At 47.6% G+C, this 24,150-nt stretch overlaps 1 protein-coding gene and 1 long non-coding RNA gene across 3 annotated transcripts in view; both read right to left on the minus strand.

The window, feature by feature from the left end:
- IGDCC3 (immunoglobulin superfamily DCC subclass member 3) overlaps positions 1 to 24,150 on the minus strand; it is a 111,824-nt gene that overhangs the window by 86,507 nt on the left and 1,167 nt on the right. The window contains exon 2 of one of the 2 annotated variants that reach the window (XM_028705498.2): positions 5,959 to 6,264. The exons of the other annotated variant lie outside the window; for it this stretch is intronic. Coding sequence (XP_028561331.2) covers positions 5,959 to 6,264 — 306 coding nt within the window. The remainder of the gene's footprint in view (positions 1 to 5,958; positions 6,265 to 24,150) is intronic. 2 annotated transcript variants of the gene reach the window in all.
- LOC144325522 (uncharacterized) lies at positions 13,755 to 23,670 on the minus strand. Its single transcript, XR_013390694.1, has 2 exons — positions 20,442 to 23,670; positions 13,755 to 20,063 (listed from the first exon to the last, which is right to left on the minus strand). It is a non-coding gene; the product is annotated as an uncharacterized LOC144325522 (long non-coding RNA).

Consider the following 24,150-nt stretch of genomic DNA (forward strand, 5'->3'; position numbering starts at 1 on the left):
CGTTAGTCCATGGGTAGGCAAACTAAGGCCCAGGGGCCGGATCCGGCCCAATCGCCTTCTAAATCCGGCCCGCGGACAGTCTGGGAATCATGAGTAGAATGTGTCCTTTTATTTAAAATGTATCTCTGGGTTATTTTGTGGGGCCTGCCTGGTGTTTTTACATGAGTAGAATGTGTCCTTTTATTTAAAATGCATCTCTGGGTTATTTGTGGGGTATAGGAATTCGCTCATTTATTTTTTCCCCAAAATATATTCTGGCCCCCCCACAAGGTCTGAGGGACAATAGATCGGCCCTCTGCTGAAAAAGTTTGCTGACCCCTGCGTTAGTCCCTCTAGTTCAGTACTGTCTACACCAGAGCTTTCCAAACTTTTCCTGTTGGTGACACTTGTTGGAAATGGGATGTTTTGCGACACATTAATTCAGTTTTACTAGGAAACTGGAGGTTAAATGAACCCCTTTCCAGCCCCTGGAGGAGTGTGGGGACAGCTACACACTGCAGCCGACACACTAACGTGTTGCAACACAGAGTTTTGAAAGCTCTGGTCTACACCTTCTGGAAGAGGCTCTCCAGGGTTTCAAACAAAATGCCCTTCCCAGTCCGACCTGGAGCTGTTGGGAATTGAACCTGGGGCCTTCTGCATGCCAAGCAGATGCTCTGCCACCAAACTACAGCAAAATGGCATAGAGCCCTCCCTACCACAACCGTCTCCAACCTGATACCCCCCCCCCCAAATGGACTATAACTCCCACCATCCCTGATCATTGGAAGAGACTGATGGCCAGTGGGGGTCGCATAGCACCCATTGGGAAGAAGGCAACCTTAGCCTTTCTAAACTAACCCCCCCACACAACTCTGTAGCTGTCCCTCCCTGGGAAGGGGCTCCAGCACTTTTCCCCAACGGCTTTCCCTTTGCCCTTCCCCCCCCCCCAGCCACATGGCATTTGAAAGGCAGTCCGCTCTGCAAGGAACTCAAGTGCAGAGCTCAGCCGCTTTCCCACCGCAACTTAGCTAAGAATGCATTATGCAGATAAAAGGCCGCTAGCCTTTTGGGCTACACCTGTTCATCTTTCTTGCAGGGACCATTCCTGTCTCTGGAGCTGTTTACCAGGGACGGGGCTTTGTCCGTTCTGCCGCCTTCTCCCAAGGCAGGAGGGGAAGGAGCTGCCTGCACTTGAGCTCACACAAGGCCCTCCTCCTGCCTACATCTAGCAGTGTGCAAGTATTCAACGCCCTGGGAAAGAGCAAAGAATGAAAATGGCCAATTGTCTGTGGCTGAGCACCCTCTCCAAGCAGGAAAATTGCAAGGAGGTGGCAGAAGAAAAGAGTGGAGGGGGGGAAGAGTCCTCTCCCACTCACACCCCCTCCCCAAAAAATCTGAGAGGTAGATGTGAAAGAAGGTGGCAGTTGTGTGTGCTCTGAGAACAGTTCCCAGTCCTCTTAAGGATGCAAGCCCAGCGAGGAAGGAGGCCTCTTTTTCAATCCCTCTGAGAATCCACATCGCTTGGGCCGCATCTCCCAGGCTCCGCAAAGCAAGCAGACTTTCGCTTTCAGCAGCGCCCCATTCAGCTCCGAACAATGAGGGACAATAGGCGGAGGGGAAAGGGTGGCCGTCTTTGAGCTGCATTCAAGAGGCCATCTGCTCCAGACGTCACGGCCAAGGCTGGGAACCAGGGAAGCTCCCAGGTTCGGCCTTCATCCCAGCCACTTTGCAAGCGGTCCTTAGGCAAAGCCGGCTGACCCCGCCTTTGCCGCCGCCGAGCCAGCTGCTGAAAATCAAGTTTAAAGAAGGAGCCTCCCTTTAAAAAAGCCAAGATGCTACATCTGGGGATGAGCAGCCGGGAAGGCAGAAATGCCGACTGCAGTGGCAGGGTTACCCTTTGCAACCCAAGGGCCACATGCCGCTCTGGGCAACCTTCCGAGGGCCGCATGTCACTGGTAGGTGGAGCCAGAGGTGAAAGCGGGCGGAGCAACAGCTGTCAATTTCAGCTGGCTAGTTTCTGCACACAGTCACACCCCCTTCTCTAACCTGCATGCAGGCAAGCAAGAGGACACGTCCCAGCAAGGCAAAAACACTCCTGATATTATGCAGGGCCAGTGGGAAGGCTTGGGGAGAATTCAAAGGTCCAGTTTGGTTCCCCACCTTCTGGGTTACCCTGCCTGGTGGCTAAATAATATACAGAAGCTCTTCTCCAAATTAGGAGAGAGGGCCTTTTTCCTTGATAACTCTCTGGGTTTGAAGCATCCTCTGCCTATCTGGCATCCACCTTGCTGAGTTTTAGTTTCTGGTTAAAACTTGTTTAATGTGTCAGGTTTCCCCATAATGTTGTTTGCTGCTGCTGCTGTTGCTGTTGCTGCTACTTTACTGCTATGCAAAAGTGGCTTGGGAAAACGTGTCCATTCAGCAAAATTGCATTAACCTGCTGGCAAATGTCACGAGGGCTTCTTGAAAATCGCAAACTGGTGCAGAAATGTGGCAAGCTGAGCTTTAAGAATGGAAGATTGAGAAACTGGAATTGGCAGGTTCAGCCACCCTGACCCTGGGGACGGCAAAGGATTGGCCAACAACCTGAAACCTGCCGTGAAGAAAACACCCAGAGAGATAAACTATACATGGAGCACGTCTAGTCCAGAGAACCATGCAAGATGATAGAAGGTGACATGAAAGGAATTTATAAAATTACACATGGCACAGAGGAAGTGCATAGAGAAAAGTTTTTCTCCATCTCTTACAATGCTAAAACTCATAGACCATCCAAGGAAGCTGAATGATGGAGATTCGGGACACATAAATGAATGGCTACTAGCCACAAGTTTTGATGCTTTTGAATTATGGTGCTGGAGGAGACTCTTGAGAGTCCCATGGACTGCAAGAAGATCAAACCTCTCCATTCTGAAGGAAATCAGCCCTGAGTGCTCACTGGAAGGACAGATCGTGAAGCTGAGACTCCAATACTTTGGCCACCTCATGAGAAGAGAACGCTCCCTGGAAAAGACCCTGATTTTGGGAAAGATGGAGGGCACAAGGAGAAGTTGACGACAGAGGACGAGATGGTTGGACAGTGTTCTCGAAGCTACCAGCATGAGTTTGACTAAACTGTGGGGGGCAGTAGAAGACAGAAGTGCCTCGTGTGCTCTGGTCCATGGGGTCACAAAGAGTCGGACACAACTAAACGACTAAACAAGCAATGCTGCTGAACATCAGTTGCTGAAAACCTCTGGAGGGGGGGAGTGTTATTGCATTCAGGTCCTGCTTGTGGGTTTCCCACGGGCATTTGGTTGGCCACTGGGCTCTCTGGGCCACTGGCTCTTCCTGCATCCTTACAATGCAAACATACAATTATTCCGAAGATGTCCTTGGGCAATTGCTAGGCACCCCCTTACGATTTCTATGTGCTGAGATTTGATGGCTGTAACAATGCCAAAGCCTTCTCGGTTTTGCAAGACAAGTTAAAGATGATAAATTGCTCAACAGGATTCGCCATTAGCGCAACGCCTTGGATAAATTTCCCCTGAGCCTCCTGCAAACCACTGGGTGAGGCTCCTACCTGCAGCAGGCGGATAGGAAAAGCCAGCAAGCAACTTATCCCCATCGCGTAAGAGAGGGAGGTCAATTTTTAACATACCTTGCATGATTACAGTCCCAGAGCCCATGCAGTGCAGCTGGCTGTGTTTGAGTATGGAATCCCTCTAAGATAATACAACCTTCCAAGAGTAATCTTATAATTATGCAATAACAATCAGGGATGCATTGCAATGATCAGTGCAGATTTCCATGTCTTGCCTTTCAGCGAGATCTACTATTTTCTGTCCACGTACTTGAGAAATCATTTGGAGTGCTCTCTAGTATGTATCTTCTTTTGGAATGACCAGTGGTGTGTTTTCCATGAAGTAGTAGGAGTAATAATTTTATTACTATTTATACCGCACCCATCTGGCTGGGTTTCCCCAGCCATTCTGGGCAGCTCCCAACAAAACACTAAAAACAGAATAAAACATCAGAAATGAAAACTTCTCTAAACAGGGTTGCCTTCAGATGTCTTCTAAAAGTCAGATAGTTGTTTATTTCCTTGACATCGGGTGGGAGGCGTTCCACAGGGCAGGTGCCACTACCGAGAAGGCCCTCTGCCTGGTTCCCTGGAGCCCCGCTTCTCGCAGTGAGGGAACCGCCAGAAGGCCCTTGGAGCTGGACCTCAGTGTCGGGGCAGAACGATGGGGGTGGAGACACTCCTTTAGGTATACTAGACCGAGGCCGTTTAGGGCTTTAAAGGTCAGCACCAACACTTTGAATTGTGCTCAGAAACGTGCCGGGAGCCAATGTAGGTCTTTCAGGATGGTGTTATGTGGTCTTGGCGGCCGCTCCCAGTCATCAGTCTAGCTGCCGCATTCTGGATTAGTTGTAGTTCCACTGCACATAACAGAATGTGCACCCCATTCTCTTGAAATTGAAGCATCTCTTGTTTTTGGTGTTCCTAAATACTTTGGAGCGCAGTGACTAAAAAAACCCTCCCCTTTCAGTCTGATGCGGTGGCTCTAGGACACTGGGGACAGGGACCTTGCATGGACCCAGCTGTAGAAACAGTAATGGGTCTTCTGCCCCCTGCAACCCTGGACCAGTACCCCTTTGATCCTGACCCAACCTGGCCTTTTCCAAGCAGCCTGATTCCAATCAAGATCAAGATCAGGTCATTCACACTGATCTCACCCAATGGCATACTTCTCCAGAGTCTTTTTCTGGGGCAAAATTCCAGCCTAGTAAGAGCCCTGGCTTCTCACACTTCCCTCCTTCCCTCTTTTACCATGAAGATAAAAAATCACTGTGTGGCTGGACAATGTTTATTACAGCATGTGGCTTTCCTGAAATCCACTGTGATCTGTTTCTGTCACCACCACTACCATTCAGTCCAGAGATACAACACATATTAAAGGGGGTGGGAGGGGAAAGAGAGAGAGGGAATCCCTTCATTTAAGGAATCAAGGGATCCAATCATTGAGAAATGCAATAGAAAACTGACCGGATCCCTGCCTCCTGCGTTTAGTGTGCAAATCTGAGCACAGCGGGACATATTTAAGGCCATATTCATACCACACAGACAAAACAGTATCCATCACTTTAAAAAGTCATTGCTTACTCCAAAGAATTATGGGAGCTGTAGTTTGTCAAGGATGCTGAGAGCTCTAGGAGATATCTCCCCCCACCCCCTGCACAGAGCTACAATTCTCAAAGGGATTTAAATGTATCTGTGAATGTGGCATCTGTGGACCTTCGGACTTCCCCAATGTTCCAACACAGTTCTCACCAATAAAAACATTATCTAAAAATGTGTACAGTGATACCTCGGTTTACAAAGTTAATCCATTCCAGAAGTCAGTTCTTAAATCAAAACTGTTCTTAAACCGAGGTGCGCTTTCCCTAATGAGCCCTCCCACCGCCGGTGCCCTTCCACTGTTCGGATTCCATTCTTAGTCCGAGGTAAAGTTCTCAAACCAGGACACTACTTCCGGTTTTGTGGAGTTTGTAAACCGAATCGTTCTTAAACAGGACTGTTCTTAGACCGAGGTACCACTGTATTGACATAAAATACTTTCTTTAAAAACACACATTTAAATTTAATTTTCTTCCATTTTAAAAAAAAATTATCCTGCAAACTAAAAAGAAGAAGAAAAAGCAACTTTCCTTCTGCACTGCAGCCCTAACTGCAAACTATGGGATTCCCCCCCCCCCCAATATTTGAGAAAGAAAAAGGAGCTTCAGGTGTAGAGCCCTTCATCATCCTTTGTCACCCAAATACTTAGAAATATTCTGATCACCATTTAAAAACCTGCCCATTCTAGCAATTATAACCTGTGCTCCATCAACACCTTCCAGCCAACTCAGCTATTGCACATCCATTAATGTCAAACAGTCAACAAAGGCAAAGTAAAGGATTTGCAAGATGGAGGAACCTCCTCAACTTACTTGCTGCTTGAATCCTGGCTTTGCGGCTCACCACCATCCCAAAGCGATTCCGAGCCATGCAGTCATACTCGCCTTCGTCCGAGGACCCATCGCCCTTCAGTTTCTGGAAGTGGGAGAAGTACAGCGAGCCGTTGGCGAGTGTGAAGGAGTCCTCTTTGTCCACCACCAGCACCCCATTCTTGCGCCACGTGATGCTGATGGGCTGGATCCCTTCCACCTGGCAGTACAGCACCAGCGGCTGCTCCTGCACAGCTATGTGGTCACTGGGCTCGATGGCAAAGGAGAGTTCCGTGGAGCGGCTCAAGTCTGAAACACAGAGAGGAGGGAAGGGGAAGGAGAGGTCATCTCCAGGGCCACAGAGACACAGTCTTCCCGCCATGGCAGGGATCACCAACCAGGAAGCTGCCTTGTCAAGTGGCTCAGACCACTGGTCCGTCTTGCTTATCATGGACTACAGTGATTGGCCGTGTGGTACTCCAAAGATCTCAGGCAGGCTCTTCCCCAAACCTAGTTGGAAACGCCAAAGGATTGAAGATGGAGCCATCAAGCTGTGGTCCTTCTCTTAGTGATAAAGATTCCTCATGGTTCATAATGGAGAGCTAATTTAAATGTCAACATAGGAAGCTAGTCCAGTGTTAGCAACTCAGATATATAAGCTAATCACCAAATGGCACCTTAAGCCTTGGTTACAGTACAGCAATGGAGTCTCTAGGTGCCTTTTTTCCAAGGAGATTTATTTTATTTATTTATTTTATTTATTTATTTATTTATTTATTTCATTTCTATACTTTCTATTTTAAAGAAAATATCTCAAAGTGGTTTGCAACACATTAAAAAATCAAATAGAACAATCCAGAATAATACAAATTCAAGCTTCAAGGACGATGTTTCACATTCTTCTCTAAGTGACATTTTGCTTTCCCCATATTTTGTTACCTACTTAATATATATAGCTGCCCCACAGCAGAAGTACTCTAGGAAGTCAGTGTGGTGTAGTGGTGAGAGTGTTGGGCTAGGACCTGGGAGATCAGGGTTCAAATCCTGACTCAGTCAGGAAGCTCACTGGGCCAGTCACAGCCTCTTAACCTACCTCACAGGGTCATTGTAAGGATTAACTGAGGAAGGGGGTGAGCCATGTACTCCTTGGAGGAAAAGGTGGGATATAAATGCAATAAGTAAGCTGTTCTGTTTACCTGCTTAAGAAATCTGGAGGAGCCAGCCAGATGGAGATATCAGTCGCCAACCTAGCATCCAAAGATCTCCACATGGTCACAACTGGACCCATGTTCATCACAAAATGTGCCTGGCTCCTGGCTAATTTCAAATACAGGAAGCTACCTGATCATTAAGTCACCCATTGGTCCACCTAGCTCAGTGCTGGCTATAAATGGAATAAGATGCACAGGTAACTCAGGTCTGTCGTGGGACTAACTTCAAGGAAGCCGGAAAGCCAAGTTTCAAGGTTTGCACCTGGGAATGCTAAAAATGTGTATGTGACCTGCAGAGCACAGGACACAGAATCCTGCAGCTGGGAGTCGGGGGGGGGTCATCTAGTGCAATCGCCTGTTTGAGGCAGGAAATCCAGAGTTAGAGATTTCCTCCTAATGTTCAATTGAAACCTGCCCTCTAGTAACTTAAATCCAATCGGTCTAGCCCAGTCCTTCACAAGAGCAGAGAACACATTTTTATGCTCTCCTGTGGGGAACCCCTCAAGTTTGGAAAAAGTGCTATTGCAGCCACCCCTAGACTTCCCTCCTCTAGGTTAGAGATGGGTCAGTTTCCATTTCCCACATTTTCCCCATCTTTAAATTCAGTTTTCCACATTTCCATATCAATTTTTGTTTCCAAGAGTCCTCGTTAAAACCTAGCTGCATGAATTCAGTGCAAATTCATTTGAGTATACAATTTGACATCTACTTCTGCTTCATTGACTATGCAAAAGCCTTTGACTGTGTCGACCACAGCAAACTATGGCAAGTTCTTAAAGAAATGGGAGTGCCTGATCACCTCATCTGTCTCCTGGGAAATCTCTATGTGGGACAACAAGCTACAGTTAGAATTGGATATGGAACAACTGATTGGTTCAAAATTGGGAAAGGAGTACGGCAAGGCTGTATATTGTCCCCCTGCTTATTTAACTTATATGCAGAATTCATCATGTGAAAGGCTGGGCTGGATGAATCCCAAGCCGGAATTAAGATCGCCAGAAGAAATATCAACAACCTCAGATATGCAGATGACACAGCCTTGATGGCAGAAAGTAAGGAGGAATTAAAGAACCTTTTAATGAGGGTGAAAGAGGAGAGCGCAAAATATGGTCTGAAGCTCAACATCAAAAAAACAAAGATCATGGCCATTGGTCCCATCACCTCCTGGCAAAAAGAAGGGGAAGAAATGGAGGCAGTGAGAGATTTTACTTTGTTGGGCTCCATGATCACTGCAGATGGTGACAGCAGTCACGAAATTAAAAGACGCCTGCTCCTTGGGAGAAGCGCGATGGCAAATCTAGACAACATCTTAAAAAGTAGAGACATCACCTTACCAACAAAGGTCCATATAGTTAAAGCTATGGTTTTCCCAGTAGTGATGTATGGAAGTGAGAGCTGGACAAAAAAGAAGGCTGATCGCCGAAGAATTGATGCTTTTGAATTATGGTGCTGGAGGAGACTCTTGAGAATCCCATGGACTGCAAGAAGATCCAACCTCTCCATTCTGAAGGAAATCAGCCCTGAGTGCTCACTGGAAGGACAGATCCTGAAGCTGAGGCTCCAATACTTTGGCCACCTCATGAGAAGAGAAGACTCCCTGGAAAAGACCCTGATGTTGGGAAAGATGGAGGGCACAAGGAGAAGGGGACGACAGAGGACGAGATGGTTGGATAGTATTCTCGAAGCTACAAACATGAGTCTGACCAAACTGCGGGAGGCAGTGGAAGACAGGAGTGCCTGGCCTGCTCTGGTCCATGGGGTCACAAAGAGTCGGACACGACTAAACAACTAAGCAACAACATACAATTTGGCCATTTGCATATGTAACGCTGACTGATGTAAAGCATTTTTGACTGTCAGTTTCACCAATATGTGCAAACTTTACCTATTTTTGTACACACAGAGAACTGCGTTGCAGGATGCTGAGTAAGGCAAATTTGAAAGGATGGCAGTATTGGGGTTCGCATTAAGTTTCAGAAAGTGCAAATTAGATGGATTCCCCTTTAAATTGAATCCAAACTTAATTCCCACAGCCCAGCAAGAAATACGGTTCCCTTAGATCAATTCACAGCACCTATCTGCCTCGATGTTTAGAAGTACTAACCTTCCTGTTTACAAGACAGGCAGCTCTTTAAAGAGGGAGAGCAGAGGGAGGGAGGGAGGGAAATCTTAGATGAGTCTTTCCGCGACAGGATGAAGCCTGATGTTTTAAGATGCTTAATGGGTTAATAAAAGGAGGCGGACAAAGGCCATGTTTATTCTCAGCCTCCACTGCTCAAATGGAGTCGCCATTTGGAAAAGTTCCTGCAGCCTCACCTCTGACATGCAGCTCGGTAACCCAAACCCGCCTCTTTGTCTGCCCAAGTCCATCTGCCTCATCTCAGGTTTCACTCCATGCTGATCCCCTCGTAATCCAATTTAAGTTGCCATATATAAGGCGAGAGGGGGAATTCTGAAAGTGCCCAAGTCTCCCAAAGTAGAGAAGCGACTAGTTCCTTTCAAAGCAGAATAGTGTTTGTGGGGAAAGGTGCAAGCAATTCCATCCTTTGCCAAGCAGGCTAAGTTGAGGGCTGGGGAGCAGTCAGGCCTTAGTCAGCACGGACCAACAGCAGAGGCGGATTTGGGCAGCGTGACCAGTTCCGCCACACTGGGCGCCGAAACTATGATGCAGCGAATTGAGCAGAATGGAAGGTGAGAGGCGGGGGTGCTGAATTTTGGGCTGGCACAGGGCACCGCTGAAATTTGAAAGACCAAAGTCTGCCCCTGCCAACAGAGGTGCTCAGGCTCAGTTGAGTGCCAAGGGCGGGGCATTACTGCGGACACAGGTAGTACTGTCAAAACCAGAAAGGAACCAGGTCCTGCTACCTTAAAGGTAAAGGTACTTCTGACCATTAGGCCCAGTCGTGGCCGACTCTGGGGTTGCGGCGCTCATCTCGCTTTATTGGCCGAGGGAGCCGGCGTACAGCTTCCGGGTCATGTGGCCAGCATGACTAAGCCGCATCTGGCGAACCAGAGCAGCGCATGGAAATGCCATTTACCTTCCCCCCAGAGCGGTACCTATTTATCTACTTGCACTTGACGTGTTTTCGAACTGCTAGGTGGGCAGGAGCAGGGACCGAGCAACGGGAGCTCACCCCGTTGCGGGGATTCAAAAAACCAACCTTCTGATCAGCAAGTCCTAGGCTCTGTGGTTCAACCCACAGTGCCACCCGGGTCCCTCCCTGCTACCTTAAAGGTAAAGGTAAAGGTACCCCTGCCCGTACGGGCCAGTCGTGTCCAACTCTAGGGTTGCGTGCTCATCTCGCTCAAGAGGCCGTGAGCTGGCACCATCCGAAGACACTTCCGGGTCACATGGCCAGCGTAACGAAGCTGCAGCTGGTGAGCCAGCACCAGCGCAGCACACGGAAACGCCGTTTACCTTCCCGCTATAAAGCGGTACCTATTTATCTACTTGCACTTAAGGGTGCTTTCAAACTGCTAGGTGGGCAGGAGCTGGGACCGAACGACGGGAGCTCACCCCACTGCGGGGATTCGAACCGCTGACCATGCAATCAGCAAGCCCTAGGCACTGAGGTTTTACCCACAGCGCCACCCGCGTCCCTTCCCTGCTACCTTAGTCACCACTTAAAAGTGTTTGAAATTAGCCAGGCACCGAATGACTCCTCAAACCAAGGTATCAGTCGCCAAAATGGAATATCTAGCTGCCGTTTTTGAGCAAGACTGCTCTAAAGTTTTATTTTTCAAACGATGGACCGGCTGCGATGGATTCTTAGTTAAACATCTGGCTAGTTCAGATGATAACCTTGAGCTAGATTAAGAACTTCAAGAACTTATAGAAGAAAAGTCACTTGCTCCAGGGACAGTCCACATCTATTTTAGCCTCTTCCTACCAGGGTTCGAAATTAGCAGGGAACCAGGCACATTTTGCACCTAAAGATTCTCCATTTGCGAGAACCTAAATAAGTCTGGGTGCCATTTTTTTGCACCTGGCTGACACTCAAGGATTACTGAAATGTATGTGCTTTGAAGCCTCAAAGTACCGTATTTTTTGCTCTATAAGACTCACCTTTTCCCTCCTAAAAAGTAAGGGGAAATGTGTGTGTGTCTTATGGAGCGAATGCAGGCTGCGCAGCTATCACAGAAGCCAGAACAGCAAGAGGGACTGCTACTTTCACTGCGCAGCGATCCCTCTTGCTGTTCTGGCTTCTGAGTTTCTGATCACTGAGCAAGGGACAGGAACACAGGAAGCTTCCTTACACCAAGTCAGGCCTATTGGTTCATCTAGCTCAGTACTGCCTACCCTGGCTGGCAGCAGCTCTCCAGGGTTTCAGGCAGGGGAAACTGGCAACCCTTCCTGGAGGTGCAGGAGTTTGAACCTCAGGCCTTCTGAGCGCAAGGCAGTTGCTCTGTCACTGAGCGACACTTCGCTAAGCCCTGGAGGTCGCCACAGAGGGGGAAGAGTGAAAACTCTTTAAAATAAAATAAGGAATGTTTGGTTTAGAGATCAGCTTGGATTTGCTGGCAAAAGAGTGGCCTCAATTGAAATGAAGGCAATTTTGGATATGGATGAGATGTTCCGTCTTTTGCCCTTGAATAACTGAAATACCACCCCAGGCCAGAGGCAAAAAGTTAAAAGTGGTTTTGGAGGTGGATTTCAACTCCATTTTCCTCTTCTTTGTTTAAGGCAATTGTAAATAAGATTACACAATTAATGGAGAAGGAGGGAAAGGCCTCCATTCACTTCGCTGGAGGGGGAAAGAAAATAATTGCGGCTAATTTCCTAATATAGCCCTATTCACATCTTGGATGCCTATCAAATCTAATATCATGGTGCCAGAGCCCCGAGGCGGGAGGGTGGGAAGACAGATTTGAAGGAAGCCTTTTCAAATCAGGATGTGCAACACTGCAGTAATATAATACAGTTGTGTTATATACAGTTGTGCTATATACTTCTGAGCCCAACACAGCTCAGAAGTAAGCCCAAGCAAGTTTAAATGGGTCTAACTCTGACCCAGGGCTGTAGCCTCCTATGCCAAGTTAGCTTCTTAAATAACTGGGAGATTCTTCACCAGTCAATTAAGTGCTTGCTCATCTCCACTCCAGCTGGGGCTTTGTCAGGGGAATTTTCTCTCCCTCCTTTTAAACCGCTCTTACCTTTTATTATGGCAAAGGAAAGGAGGGTGGGAGTGAGGAAAATGTAATTGACAATGTCACAATGGAGGAGGGAAAACTTCAAGACAGAAAACTCCCCCTCTCTGCCAGTTCTCCTGCGAGAAACATTTCATATCTTCCCCAACAATATGATGTGTGGCGACACAAACAGTTATTTAACCAAAAAATATCACCCAATATTTGATCAGAGAGAAAACAATTAGCAGGGGAAAGGCTGAACTCACAGATTTATCTTGCAGAGAGAGGGAAAGGGGGGCGAGGAGGCTTGGGGGTGAATGAGAGCTTTTCAATGCACTCTGAAGTTGATTTAATTATTGTTTTCCCCATCTTCCAACCCTCGCTTTTAACTGGGCATCTGCCGTTCCTTTCCACAACCTGAACAGCACCAACTACCACTGCACAGTATCAAGGTTGCAGTCTGTGTACCCACATCTGGGAGTAAGCCCCATTGAACGTGGTGGGGGCTTACTTCTGAGTAAACTTGTAAAGGGTTGTGTTGTGAATGGGTTACCAGACTCCAGGAATCTTATCTCCTCCCCCACAATGACAATGGGGGTTTTGCTTCAGGAGGGAAGCCACCGTAAATGCAGAACCCACCATTGCATTTTTTTAAAAAAAACAACCCCTCCTAATATTTTTCAGATGCTCCAAAAGTAAGCTGAAGCCTTCCCAGGTGTTAGCACTCCAAATACAATTGCTAAGGGGAAACAGGAAGGAATTTGGGGGGGGGGGCTCTAAGGAGACAGCCAGAAAGAGATCAAACTAGCTCTGACCCTTTTCCTTTTTTTCTGCAAAGCTACAGGAGGCTCAGTCAGGGATTCCACAGAGGGGCACCGTGAGAGGTTGGTCATATGAAATCTATTTACAGCTACCGTAAGGGATCAGTCCTTGCACTGTCTAACATGGGGAGGTGGGGAATGAGCAGGGAGCATATTGGGATCTATTGGGAGATCTCTGAGTAATTCACAGTAGATCAGCATGTGGTTCTGACTCCTAATCTTTTAGCGATTGCAACTAGAAAGCTTCTTTATTTCTTTTTTAAAAGCACAGGGTGGCGAGGAGAGGGAGAAGAACATGAGTTTAGGTTCAAAAGGACCTGTGTGCTTGGTTCTGGTACTGATCATAATAACTGTTATTATATCATTATCCCATCCTATGGAATGCCCTCCCATCAGATGTCAAACAGATACACAGCTGTATGACTTTTAGAAGACATCTGAAGGCAGCCCTTTACAGGGAGGTTTTTAACATTTGAGGTTTTATAATGTTTTTAATATTTTGTTGGGAGCTGCCCAGAATGGCTGGGGCAACCCATTCAGGTGGATGGCATGTAAATAATAAAATTATCATCATCATCATCATCATCATCATCATCATCATCATCATCACAAACTCCTTAATTCTTAACTAAACCACTCTTTCTTTCTTTCTTTCTTTCTTTCTTTCTTTCTTTCTTTCTTTCCTTACTTATTACTACATTTACTTTCCACCTAGGAGCTCAAGATAGTGTTCATGGCTCTCCCCATCCCCTCTTTTACTCTCACAGCCACCCAATGAGGGAGCTCAGACTAAGAGGCATGCCCAGCCAAAGGTCACCCAGCAAGCTTGATGGCCAAGTGGGAATTTGAATCCTGGTCATAGTCACAAAACACTCTAACCACTACACCACATTGGCCTTTTTGCACCTGGCTGTGATTGGTGGCCTCTGGATTCTAGATTCTAGCAAACAAAGGAGATCCTGCATGCCTGAAGTCTGCCATCCTTGGTCTAATATCTAATCCATGTTCTGAAGACTCGCTTGAAGGCCTTTGGGTTTGGGTTTGCTGTGAGCAACCCTCTCCTAGGGCCTTGCTTTAAAGTACGAGTAGGAAACCTTTTCATCTGCAAGGGCCACATCTTCATCAGAATCAGCCTTGTAGGGCCAAATTGGACAGGTGGGTGGGGCTGCCCACCTATCGGTTCCATGGCATCATAGTGACATGACATGCAAGATACTTTGAAGTCCAGAAGCTGGGGCTTCTAAAGGAGAGAGTTTCTCCTCTTGATTTGGCAGTGGGTTGCAAGGATCCTCTGCTAAAATTATAATGGGGGAGGAAAATCCTCCCCTTTCAGCAGGGGATTCCAATGCACAGCCCTTCCTGATCCAGGAAGGGGGGTGCATCAGGATAAAAGGGAGGAGGTTGGTTAGCAGGGAATCCAAATCAGGTCTGGATGGAAACCTCTATGGAAACAATGGAAGAGAAACTCCATTTTACCAGATGGCTGCAAAGTCCCCTTCCTGAATCTCCAAGGTTTGGGGAAGGGGTCTTTCCTACTTGGAGAGACCAAGAATTGAACCAGAGAATTTTTGCACTCAGAGCGCTGAATCAAGACCCTTCCACACTCCAAACAAAGGACACACTAGCACTAGGCAGCATAGCATTAATGCTTGGAAACCTGCACTGAAGCTACCACAGAGCTCTCTTAGGCTGAGGCTGCCCTGGGGAGTGTGGCTGAGCCTCCTCCACGAGGGGCCATTGGCCAGTCCCTCTCTGCCTCGCTTTCTTTGAAAGTGCAATTATGGGCCCGCTCACTTCCTGCCCTGTTGCTTTTACGGGCTCGCGAAACACATGAAAACAATTATTTTTATCCTCCTGCAAAACCAAAACTTTCTAGACTCTTTTGGGTTGACTGGCCAAGGACAGGCTTTTTCATGAGCCGTGCTACATAATTTATTGGTTTTTTTAAAACTCTGTAAAGTTTTTTAAGAAAGAAAAAAAAGAACTCCAGTAAAGTTCAGACCAGTTCGTGAGACTGAAGTAATTCCGAACTGACTCTTTCATGCACAAACCCCCTAATCATTTGGACTTAACAGATGTTTATAGTCCATAGAGAACTTGACTTGCTGCAGGATACTAACAATGGTATTGTTCAGAAAATGGAAATAAGAGCGTGAAGAGGAAATAACAGTTAGGGCTTGAATAGTTCTATCCCCTTCCAAACTAAAGCTTATACAGTGGTACCTCGGGTTACAGACGCTTCAGGTAACAGACTCCGCTAACCCAGAAATATTACCTCAGGTTAAGAACTTTGCTTCAGGATGAGAACAGAAATCGTGCTCCGGCAGCGCGGCGGCAGCAGGAGGCCCCATTAGCTAAAGTGGTGCTTCAGGTTAAGAACAGTTTCAGGTTAAGAACAGACCTCCAGAACAAATTAAGTTCTTAACCCGAGGTACCACTGTATATTGATTGCATTTATATAGCACCTTTTCCTCCAAGTTGCTTGGGTTCTCCCCCTCCTCATTTAATCCCCACAACAACCCTGTGAGGTAGGTGAGGCTGAGACACAGTGATTGGCCCAAGGTCACCCAGCAAACTTTGTGACCAAGCAGTCATTTGATCCCTGGTCTCCCGGGTCCTAGTCAGACACTCTAACCACTACACTAAGTATTTAAAAGGCACCTTCAGACACACCCACCCCAACAACCACTCCAATAATTAACTTCAAGTTGCAGTGGAAACACCAAACACACTAGGAAAGTCCTACTAGAGACTGCAAGGATGGGAAGAGCATAAGGTGAGCTAGCTGCAAAATCAGGCTAACGGCCCAGAGTCCTGCTCTCACAATGACCATCCTGATGTATCTGCAGGGATATGATGACCACTCTCCCGGGCCAGTGTTGGAAGCTCAGATATATGGCTCAGAATGGCTCCTCAACCCAGGGTTACAGTCACCAAGAGGAAATGCTTCATTGTCATGCTGGATCCAGACGGTTCGAAGGTCATATTTTTCAATAAGACTTTTTGGGTTCCTGACATTCATTCTGATTGTGCAGATAAAATGTAATGGCTAGGATTCTACAGGATGTGTTGCTCATGTGTGAAAACAGTGAAGGTCCAAGGATCCCCAGGCATGCACCTCCAGACAGTGGAGGCATCAGGCCTCATCCTGCCACCCAGGCATCTTCCCTTGGTTGCAAGTGGTCCATCGCCAGGTGCAAAATGTGCCTGGTGAACTTCAAACACTGCTCTCCCCACCTGAGATTCTCAGCAACAGGTATTCAGAGGCCTAGTATCTCCGAGAGTAGAGGTAACAGAGAATAATGATTGTGGCTAGTAGCCACTGATAGCCATGTCCTTCAAGAATTAATCTACGGTAATCCTCTGTTAAAGCTGCCAGACTTAGCAGTCAGCCTCACATCCTCCGGACTGGTTTTATCTCTACTGCTAGTTTTACTGTTGCTACAATAATTGCTTTCATTTCTGATGTTTCTGGTCTGTTTTATATTTGTTTTATGGTTCTCTTTCGCAGGCTTTCTTGAACATCTAACCTGAAGCTTCCAACCTTCAACTTCGCTGGACGCCGGGGGCTTCGCTCAAGGAAAATCCGGCACATGGATCTGCTTGAACAAGCTGTTCCTCGAAGCTGGTGGAATGGGGAAGGCCCAACCCAGCAGTGGCTACCACGGGAACAAGAGCCAGGCCATCCCAACAGGAGCCACTGTGCCATGGCAATAAAGCCAGCTTCCCTTGATCTCTCCATGCCACACAAAGGAGCTGGTGTGGATCAGAAAGCCTGGTGGGGATGGCATAAAAGAAGAGAGTCTTGATGGACAGCCACTTCCAAAGGCAGCATGGAGGACAGCTGAGTTGACTTTGGGTTCCAAGGGGAAAGGACAAAAGGGGCTCATGAGAACAAAAGCAGGAGTAAAGAAAGACTAGAAAGAGAGAAACACAGAATGGGAATTTTGTTCCTCCCAGATGCACCAGAAAAATGACCCCAAAAGCAGCACTTTGGCTCACTCATTCACTGCATGCCCACATTTGTTGTTGTTTAGTCGTGTCCGACTCTTCGTGGCCCCATGGACCAGAGCATGCCAGGCACTTCTGTCTTCCACTGCCTCCCACAGTTTAGTCAAACTCGTGCTGGTAGCTTCAAGAACACTGTCCAGCCATCTCATCCTCTGCCGTCCCCTTCTCCTTGTCCCCTCCATCTTTTCCAACATCAGGGTCTTTTCCAGGGAGTCTTCTCTTCTCATGAGGTGGCCAAAGTATTGGAGCCTCAGCTTCACGATCTGTCCTTCCAGTGAGCACTCAGGGCTGATTTCCTTAAGAATGGAGAGGTTTGATCTTCTTGCAGTCCATGGGACTCTCGAGAGTCTCCTCCAGCACCATAATTCAAAAGCATCAATTCTTCGGTGATCAGCCTTCTTGATGGTCCAGCTCTCACTTCCGTACATCACTACTAGATCTTTTTTCCAGGAAGTCAGCAGAGCAGCTGCACCTAACAGAGAGCTGCACTCAAACCCTGGAATGTTAACGTATAAACCAGTCTTCCCTCAACCAGGTACCCTCAGGAGGTTTTGAAGTACAACTCCTATGGCCCCAGCCGATGGAAGCTGTAGCCCCAAACATCCAGAGGGCACCAGGTTGGGGGACAGCTGCTGTAAATAATCAGCTGACCCCCCTGACCCCATTCCCATCCACCTTTCTTTCACTTCCAGCACAGCTCGGTTCACACGCTGGAGAACCAATCTGCTCCTTCCTTTTGTTAAGCTGGCTGTTTTGATTAGAAATGAGAGCGGATCCAATCTCGGCACTTTCAAATGCATTTCTATGCCCAACGCCAGCTTTAATTTCATATATCATGTCAACATTTTTTATTCGTTAAATGATACCCGGCGTGCGGTTTAAGCAGGGAGAAGGGGAGATATATATGGGGGTATTACACCAATTTAGGTGAAAGCAATCCCATTCCACATCAAAAACAAAACTAAACCCATGTAGGCAGAGGAATTAATGAAAGCTTAGACCCTTGAATAATTTAAAAAGTGAAGCCCTGGTTAAATATAAATGACAAGATTTAATTCTAGGGCTCTAACCGAGCAGGGTCTGCAGCTCATATCCTGTTCTGGTCTCTGAAAACCGGGCTCTGTGGCAGCAGACAAAAGCTGTCCATCACCCAAGACAAAGACAATTTTTTGGATTTATTTTTTAAATATATAGCGTCAAGGCTTGCAAGCTGTTGTAAACCTAGTGTTTCAAGTTACCCATTCCTGATCATTTATCCTTCAACTCAATTACTGAGATCCTCCGATGGGGCACTTCTGGTGGCTCCTCACAAGGCCCCTGAGATTTGATCAACCTTTACTAGGGACTGAGTCTTTTGCGTGGCAGGCCCTGTCCTGTGGAACTCACTGCCAGTGGAGACTCAGCAGCAGGGCCAACCCAAAGCATGTTGACACCTGAGGCGAACCACAAAACGGCTCCCAGTTCCCTTCCAAATTTGAATACCAGCTGCTAGGATCCACTGGGATCTGGTATGCCACTGTGACAGCAGGATGCCAGACTCTGATCCAGCCTTTGGAAGCCTTGTAAGTCATTGCAGGAGAAGGGCTGTGAGCAACAGCAGACTGGAAACATTTTTAGGACCAAGCTGAAACTGTCAAGTTTCCCTGTTACTGTTTCCTTTTCACCAAGAAGTGAAATGCTGTTAATGCAATATTGTTATATTTCCAGTACTGAAATGCTGCGAGGTTTTGTATATTGTTATATTTGCCGTGACGCTGTTGTTTTATTACGTTATCTTGAAATTTTTCTCGCAATGGTTGATTTTGAGATGCATTCCTGTAAGCCGCTTTTGAGCAGGATTCTTTTTTGCAGAAAAAATGGCATGCAAATAAAATTGTGAATGAAACAACTTGGTTCACCAGTGGAACAACTTGGAATACCTTAGAGCAGCCACCAGTGGAGTTTTGAGACCCTGCATGAATCACAAATCAAATGTGGGAGGAGAATAATGCAATAATAACGCAATCCAACCACACAGATTTCCCTCCTTCAGACACACATACCAGTTCAGTGCCACAACAACCAGCGAAGGCAAGTGTTAAAGCTTGATCAGGACACAGGATATTTAAATGCTGCATTCACAAGAATATGCAATGGACAAGTGTTCAGTCTCTTCTGCGAAATGGGGTCATTAAAGATCTACTTTCACAAGCTGTTGGAAAGAGGAGTGCTAAAAGTGCACCTTTTAGCTGGCTAGACCACATTTTACTCAAGAGTAGACCCATTAAAACTAGTAGAAGCAGGTTAGTAACACCCATTTAACTTCGGTAACTGCTTTGAGTATAACTGGCATTGGTATTTTAAGTTTCACACAACAAATTAATAATATTTCATACAAAGAGGACTGGGAGGCGAGCTCCAGGGATACCTTGATTCCTTTAAGCCACAAGAGATGCAATCTTCAGGAAGATCAGAAGGCAAAACCATGCCCTGCAAAAATCAGGATTGTTTGTCTGTTGTTTTTCTACTCTTCCTAATACCCAACTAGCTGCCTGGTGGTTTGCATTTATGAAGGGTTCAGCTTTCAAGAGATTGTCAGATGTGGGGGGGAGAGAGAAAAGAATCAGCATTATTTCAATCATCTTAATTGCATACTATTATCCGCCCTGACATCATGACAGGCACGTGCTAATAAGCAGAGCTCCCTAATTGCATTTAGTTAATCAGCGCTTTGTACTTCACAAGGGCCACAATACACACCCTGCTCACCTTTGACTGCTGGAGGTGCAAGTGTTAGGGACCTTCGTTTGCTGAAACCCACAGCCTCATCCCTCTCATTATTCAGTTCCTAAGAGGCATCTCACCTCCAGTGAACAAAATACCCTCCTTTCCCTCTTGGTCTCTTTGAGACCAGCAGTGGGAGCTCAGAGGTCAAAGGCAGCTCTCCTTTGGGCCTCTCTATCTAGCCCTTTGTGGGGACGCGGGTGGCGCTGTGGGTTAAAGCCTCAGCGCCTAGGACTTGCTGATCGAAAGGTCGGCGGTTCGAATCCCCGCGACAGGGTGCGCTCCTGTCGCTCGGTCCCAGCGCCTGCCAACCTAGCAGTTCGAAAGCACCCCCGGGTGCAAGTAGATAAATAGGGACCGCTTACTAGCGGGAAGGTAAACGGCGTTCCGTGTGCTGCGCTGGCTCGCCAGATGCAGCTTGTCACGCTGGCCACGTGACCCGGAAGTGTCTGCGGACAGCGCTGGCCCCCGGCCTCTTAAGTGAGATGGGCGCACAACCCTAGAGTCTGTCAAGACTGGCCCGTATGGGCAGGGGTACCTTTACCTTTACCTTTATCTAGCCCTTTGAACTCTCCCCAGGCCACACCCCTCACTGGCCCTGCCCTGCACCCCCAGAGTCTTTGCCTGGCTGGAATTTGTCCTGATCATGCTCCTTGTGTGTAGGAACTAGCTTGCTCTACAGTAGTAATATTCACATTCAATGCTCTGCACACTTTGACCTCCCCATCAATGGCATGTGGCCCTTGGAAGGCTATTCAGGGAGAATGCGGTCCTTAGGCTGGAAAAGGCTCTCCACTCCTGTTCCATCCCTTGCCTCTTCCTTTCCTTCTGCTCTTCCCCATTCCCCTCCCCCAAACTACTACTGTTTGAATTTAGATTGTCAGCTGCTTGCAGGAACGCATTACAGGAGACCATAGGAAACTGCTCAGTCAATTTGCCCACCTAGGCTAGTATTGCAGACTCCGGCAGGCAGCAGCTGTGACCCTTTTAACTATAGATCCCAGAGGGTGAACCCAGAGCTTGCGCATGCTGAGCATCTGATCTGCAGTGTGCACAACTGTCCGCCATGTACACAGATCATGCTCTCGGAAAGTTAAGAACCTGCTGGATCAGGCCAGTGGCCCATCTAGTCCAGCATCTTGTTCTCACAGTGGCTGACCAGAGGCCTCTGGGAAACCTCCAAGCAGGACCTGGGCACAAGGGCACTCTGCCCACTTGTGATCTCCTGCATAATGCCTCTGGCAGTGGAGGAAGAACATTGCCATTGTGGCTAGTGGCCAAAGTGACTAGTAGCCACTGGTAGCCTTGTCCTCCTGTATGAACAGCCACCAGCAACAATGGATCATGTGATGATTGTGCTGGAAAAGGTAAAGGGACCCCTGACCATTAGGTCCAGTCGTGACCAACTCTGGGGTTGCAGCGCTCATCTCTCTTTATTGGCTGAGGGAGCCGGCGTACAGCTTCCGGGTCATGTGGCCAGCATGACTAAGCTGCTTCTGGCGAACCAGAGCAGTGCACGGAAATGCCGTTTCCCTTCCCGTCACAGCGGTACCTATTTATCTACTTGCACTTCATGCTTTCGAACTGCTAGGTTGGCAGGAGCAGGGACCGAGCAACGGGAGCTCACCTCGTTGCGGGGATTCGAACCGCCGACCTTCTGATCGGCAAGTCCTAGGCTCTGTGGTTTAACCCACAGCGCCACCCGCGTCCCGATTGTGCTGTAGGAGTTCCCAAAAGAAGTTGTGGGGTAGGGTGGGGTTGGAGAAGGGACACAGCAACCTCCCACTTTCCCCTTTTCTGACCTAAATGCCCCCTTCCTCCTGGCTATTCACTTCACATAAATTTGGAGGCTGGGCAGCAAAAAAAAAAGGGGGGGTGGAGAATGATGGCAAACAGGAGGAGCAAATGCTTGCAATCATTGGCAAAGGTTTCAGCTCAGTAGTTCCAAGGGGGAAATCCCTCTAATGTTTTTGCTGTTCTGCTTCAGTCCGGTGGGTGGTGTTAACTAACAAGTTCCTGCATTTCTTGAAAGGTAAAAACCGCACGTTGCAATAAAGCCTCCTGCTTTCGAGGATCAGGAAAAGAACACTAATCTCATGCCCAACTTTCCATCCTGCTTCTCTTGCGGCTGTTTTAAGATGCTGTTTCTCCCAATCACGTTTGTGCAACGGCTTGTGATTTTGCTGCCTTCTCTATCAGTGGCTCTGTGCCATGCCTGCTTGGCTCAGAAGAAAGCCCCTCCAAGTCCAATGGATTTAATCGCAGGTAAGCATGCACAAAATTGCAGCCTTCATCTTCCTTCCCGTCCCTGGTGCATGCAAAGGAACAAGGCAGAAAGAGAGTGCCTCTGAGCAGGCGAGGCATTTTTATCCCCCTGGCCCACTTGGGAGAACATTTTGCATCTGTGGTTTTTTAAAATGTGAATTTAAAGGTGGCTTTTCTGCATCACGTTAGTGAACATCCTTCTGGAAACTGTTAGGAAAAAAACATTTAAAAGTCCTAACATGTGTAGTAGAGGCTCTTCTCCAAGATGCCTAGTCTTCTCATCAGAATCTTTTCAAACACATCAACTTCAACCACGAAAAGGTCTTCCTGACTCCAGAAAAAGGCCAGCACAGCCTAGCATCTTTCCAAGAGTAACCAACCAGAGACCTCTACAAAGCAGCACACAAAGACAACAGCCCCTCTCTCCATGCAGGCCAACTGGCATAGTGGTAAGAGTGCAGGTCTAGGGCCTGGGAAACCAGGGTTCAAATCCCGCATTTGGCCATGAAGCTTGCTGCATGACCTTGGGCCAGTCACTGCTTCTCAGCCAAATCCAACTCACAGGATTGTTATAAGGATAAAACAGAAGAGGGGGGTGAAACATGTGCACCACCTTACAAGCCTTGGAGGAGAGATGTGGGATATAACAAACGTAAGAAAAAATAGTTCAGATCAGCATATGAACATGGGAGTTCTCATGACCAATACCATTTACATAAACAAAAGCATGCCCAGCTCGCTACGTTTGCTATTACCCAGATACATTAGCTGGAGTGAGAGAAGTACCCTGTTTAGATGGCAAGCTTGAAAGTCCAGCTAAGAGGCTTTATGAAGGTCCACACTGGGGTAATCTCAAGAGTTCACCTTGCTTCGCCTTCCAGTTCTGCTGTCTCAAGCCGCTTTCCTTTCTCAGGAAACGCTCTCGGTGCATTTGAAGTTTCCTTTATGCTTTAATGTTAACCATCCATTACACTCCTATGGATACCTCCCAATATGTACTGGGATGCTGCCATCCCAGATAAGAACAGTAAGAAGGAGAAAAAGCCAGCACATCCCCACTGACGCCTGCTTTGTCCCTGAAACCCAAGAGTGGGTCCCACAACCATTTCAGCAATTCTGTGTTTTGAAAGGAGCAGGGAGAGTGGGACTCGTGAGACCCACTGACTCCTCCATACCCATCGGGTTCTCTGGACTTTCCCTCCAGCAAACTGAAGACACGCACCCCCTGCTTGCACCCTACTTCATACTGAAAGGGTATCTCAACCTCCATACTCCACAAACCCCTTCTAGCCCATGATCGTAAGGACTGACCAAAATTGGACCATACCAAATGTCCATTTAATCTGTCCCCAACAGTGCCGATCACATGTTGGGAACGCCCACCGGGGCAAGACAGAGAGAGCCACCCCCAACTGCCGAACCCCAGGACCTGGTGGCAATCAGAGGCACCCTGGCTCTGGGAATCAGAGGTGTCCTGCCTCACCACAGCACTGGTACAGGGAGAAATCTCACTCTCCACACAACAAATGGAAGCAACTGCAAAACCGTGGCTCAACCCTGCATTAACAATGTACACTGCTCCTTACCATAAGACCCAACAGCACCTAGGAACAGAGAATGGGAACTTACAGCGAGTCAGACCATTGCTCCACCTGGGTCTGTACTGCCTACACTGGCTGGCAGCGTCCCAGCTGAAACCCTAGAACGGTTCTCCCTGCCCTACCTGGAGAGGTAACCAGGATTTGAATCTGGGATCCTTGGGCACGCAAAACAGATGATCACTGTACTGTACTGTACTGAGCTACTACAACCACTATCTTTTTTTGGTAAACGAGATTAAATAAGTACACCAAAGACGGGTCAGGCAATAGCTACCAGACATTGTGAAGAGGCACTAGACCCCAGGAGCCCAGACGCTGGGCTGGGAAAGATGCCTTTCTGAGCTTTGCAGAGGCATCTCTCGCTCGTTAGGCAGCGCTGGAATCAGAGCACCA

The sequence above is a fragment of the Podarcis muralis genome, chromosome 14 (assembly GCF_964188315.1).
Source record: "Podarcis muralis chromosome 14, rPodMur119.hap1.1, whole genome shotgun sequence".
NCBI classification, from domain to species: Eukaryota; Metazoa; Chordata; class Lepidosauria; order Squamata; family Lacertidae; genus Podarcis; species Podarcis muralis.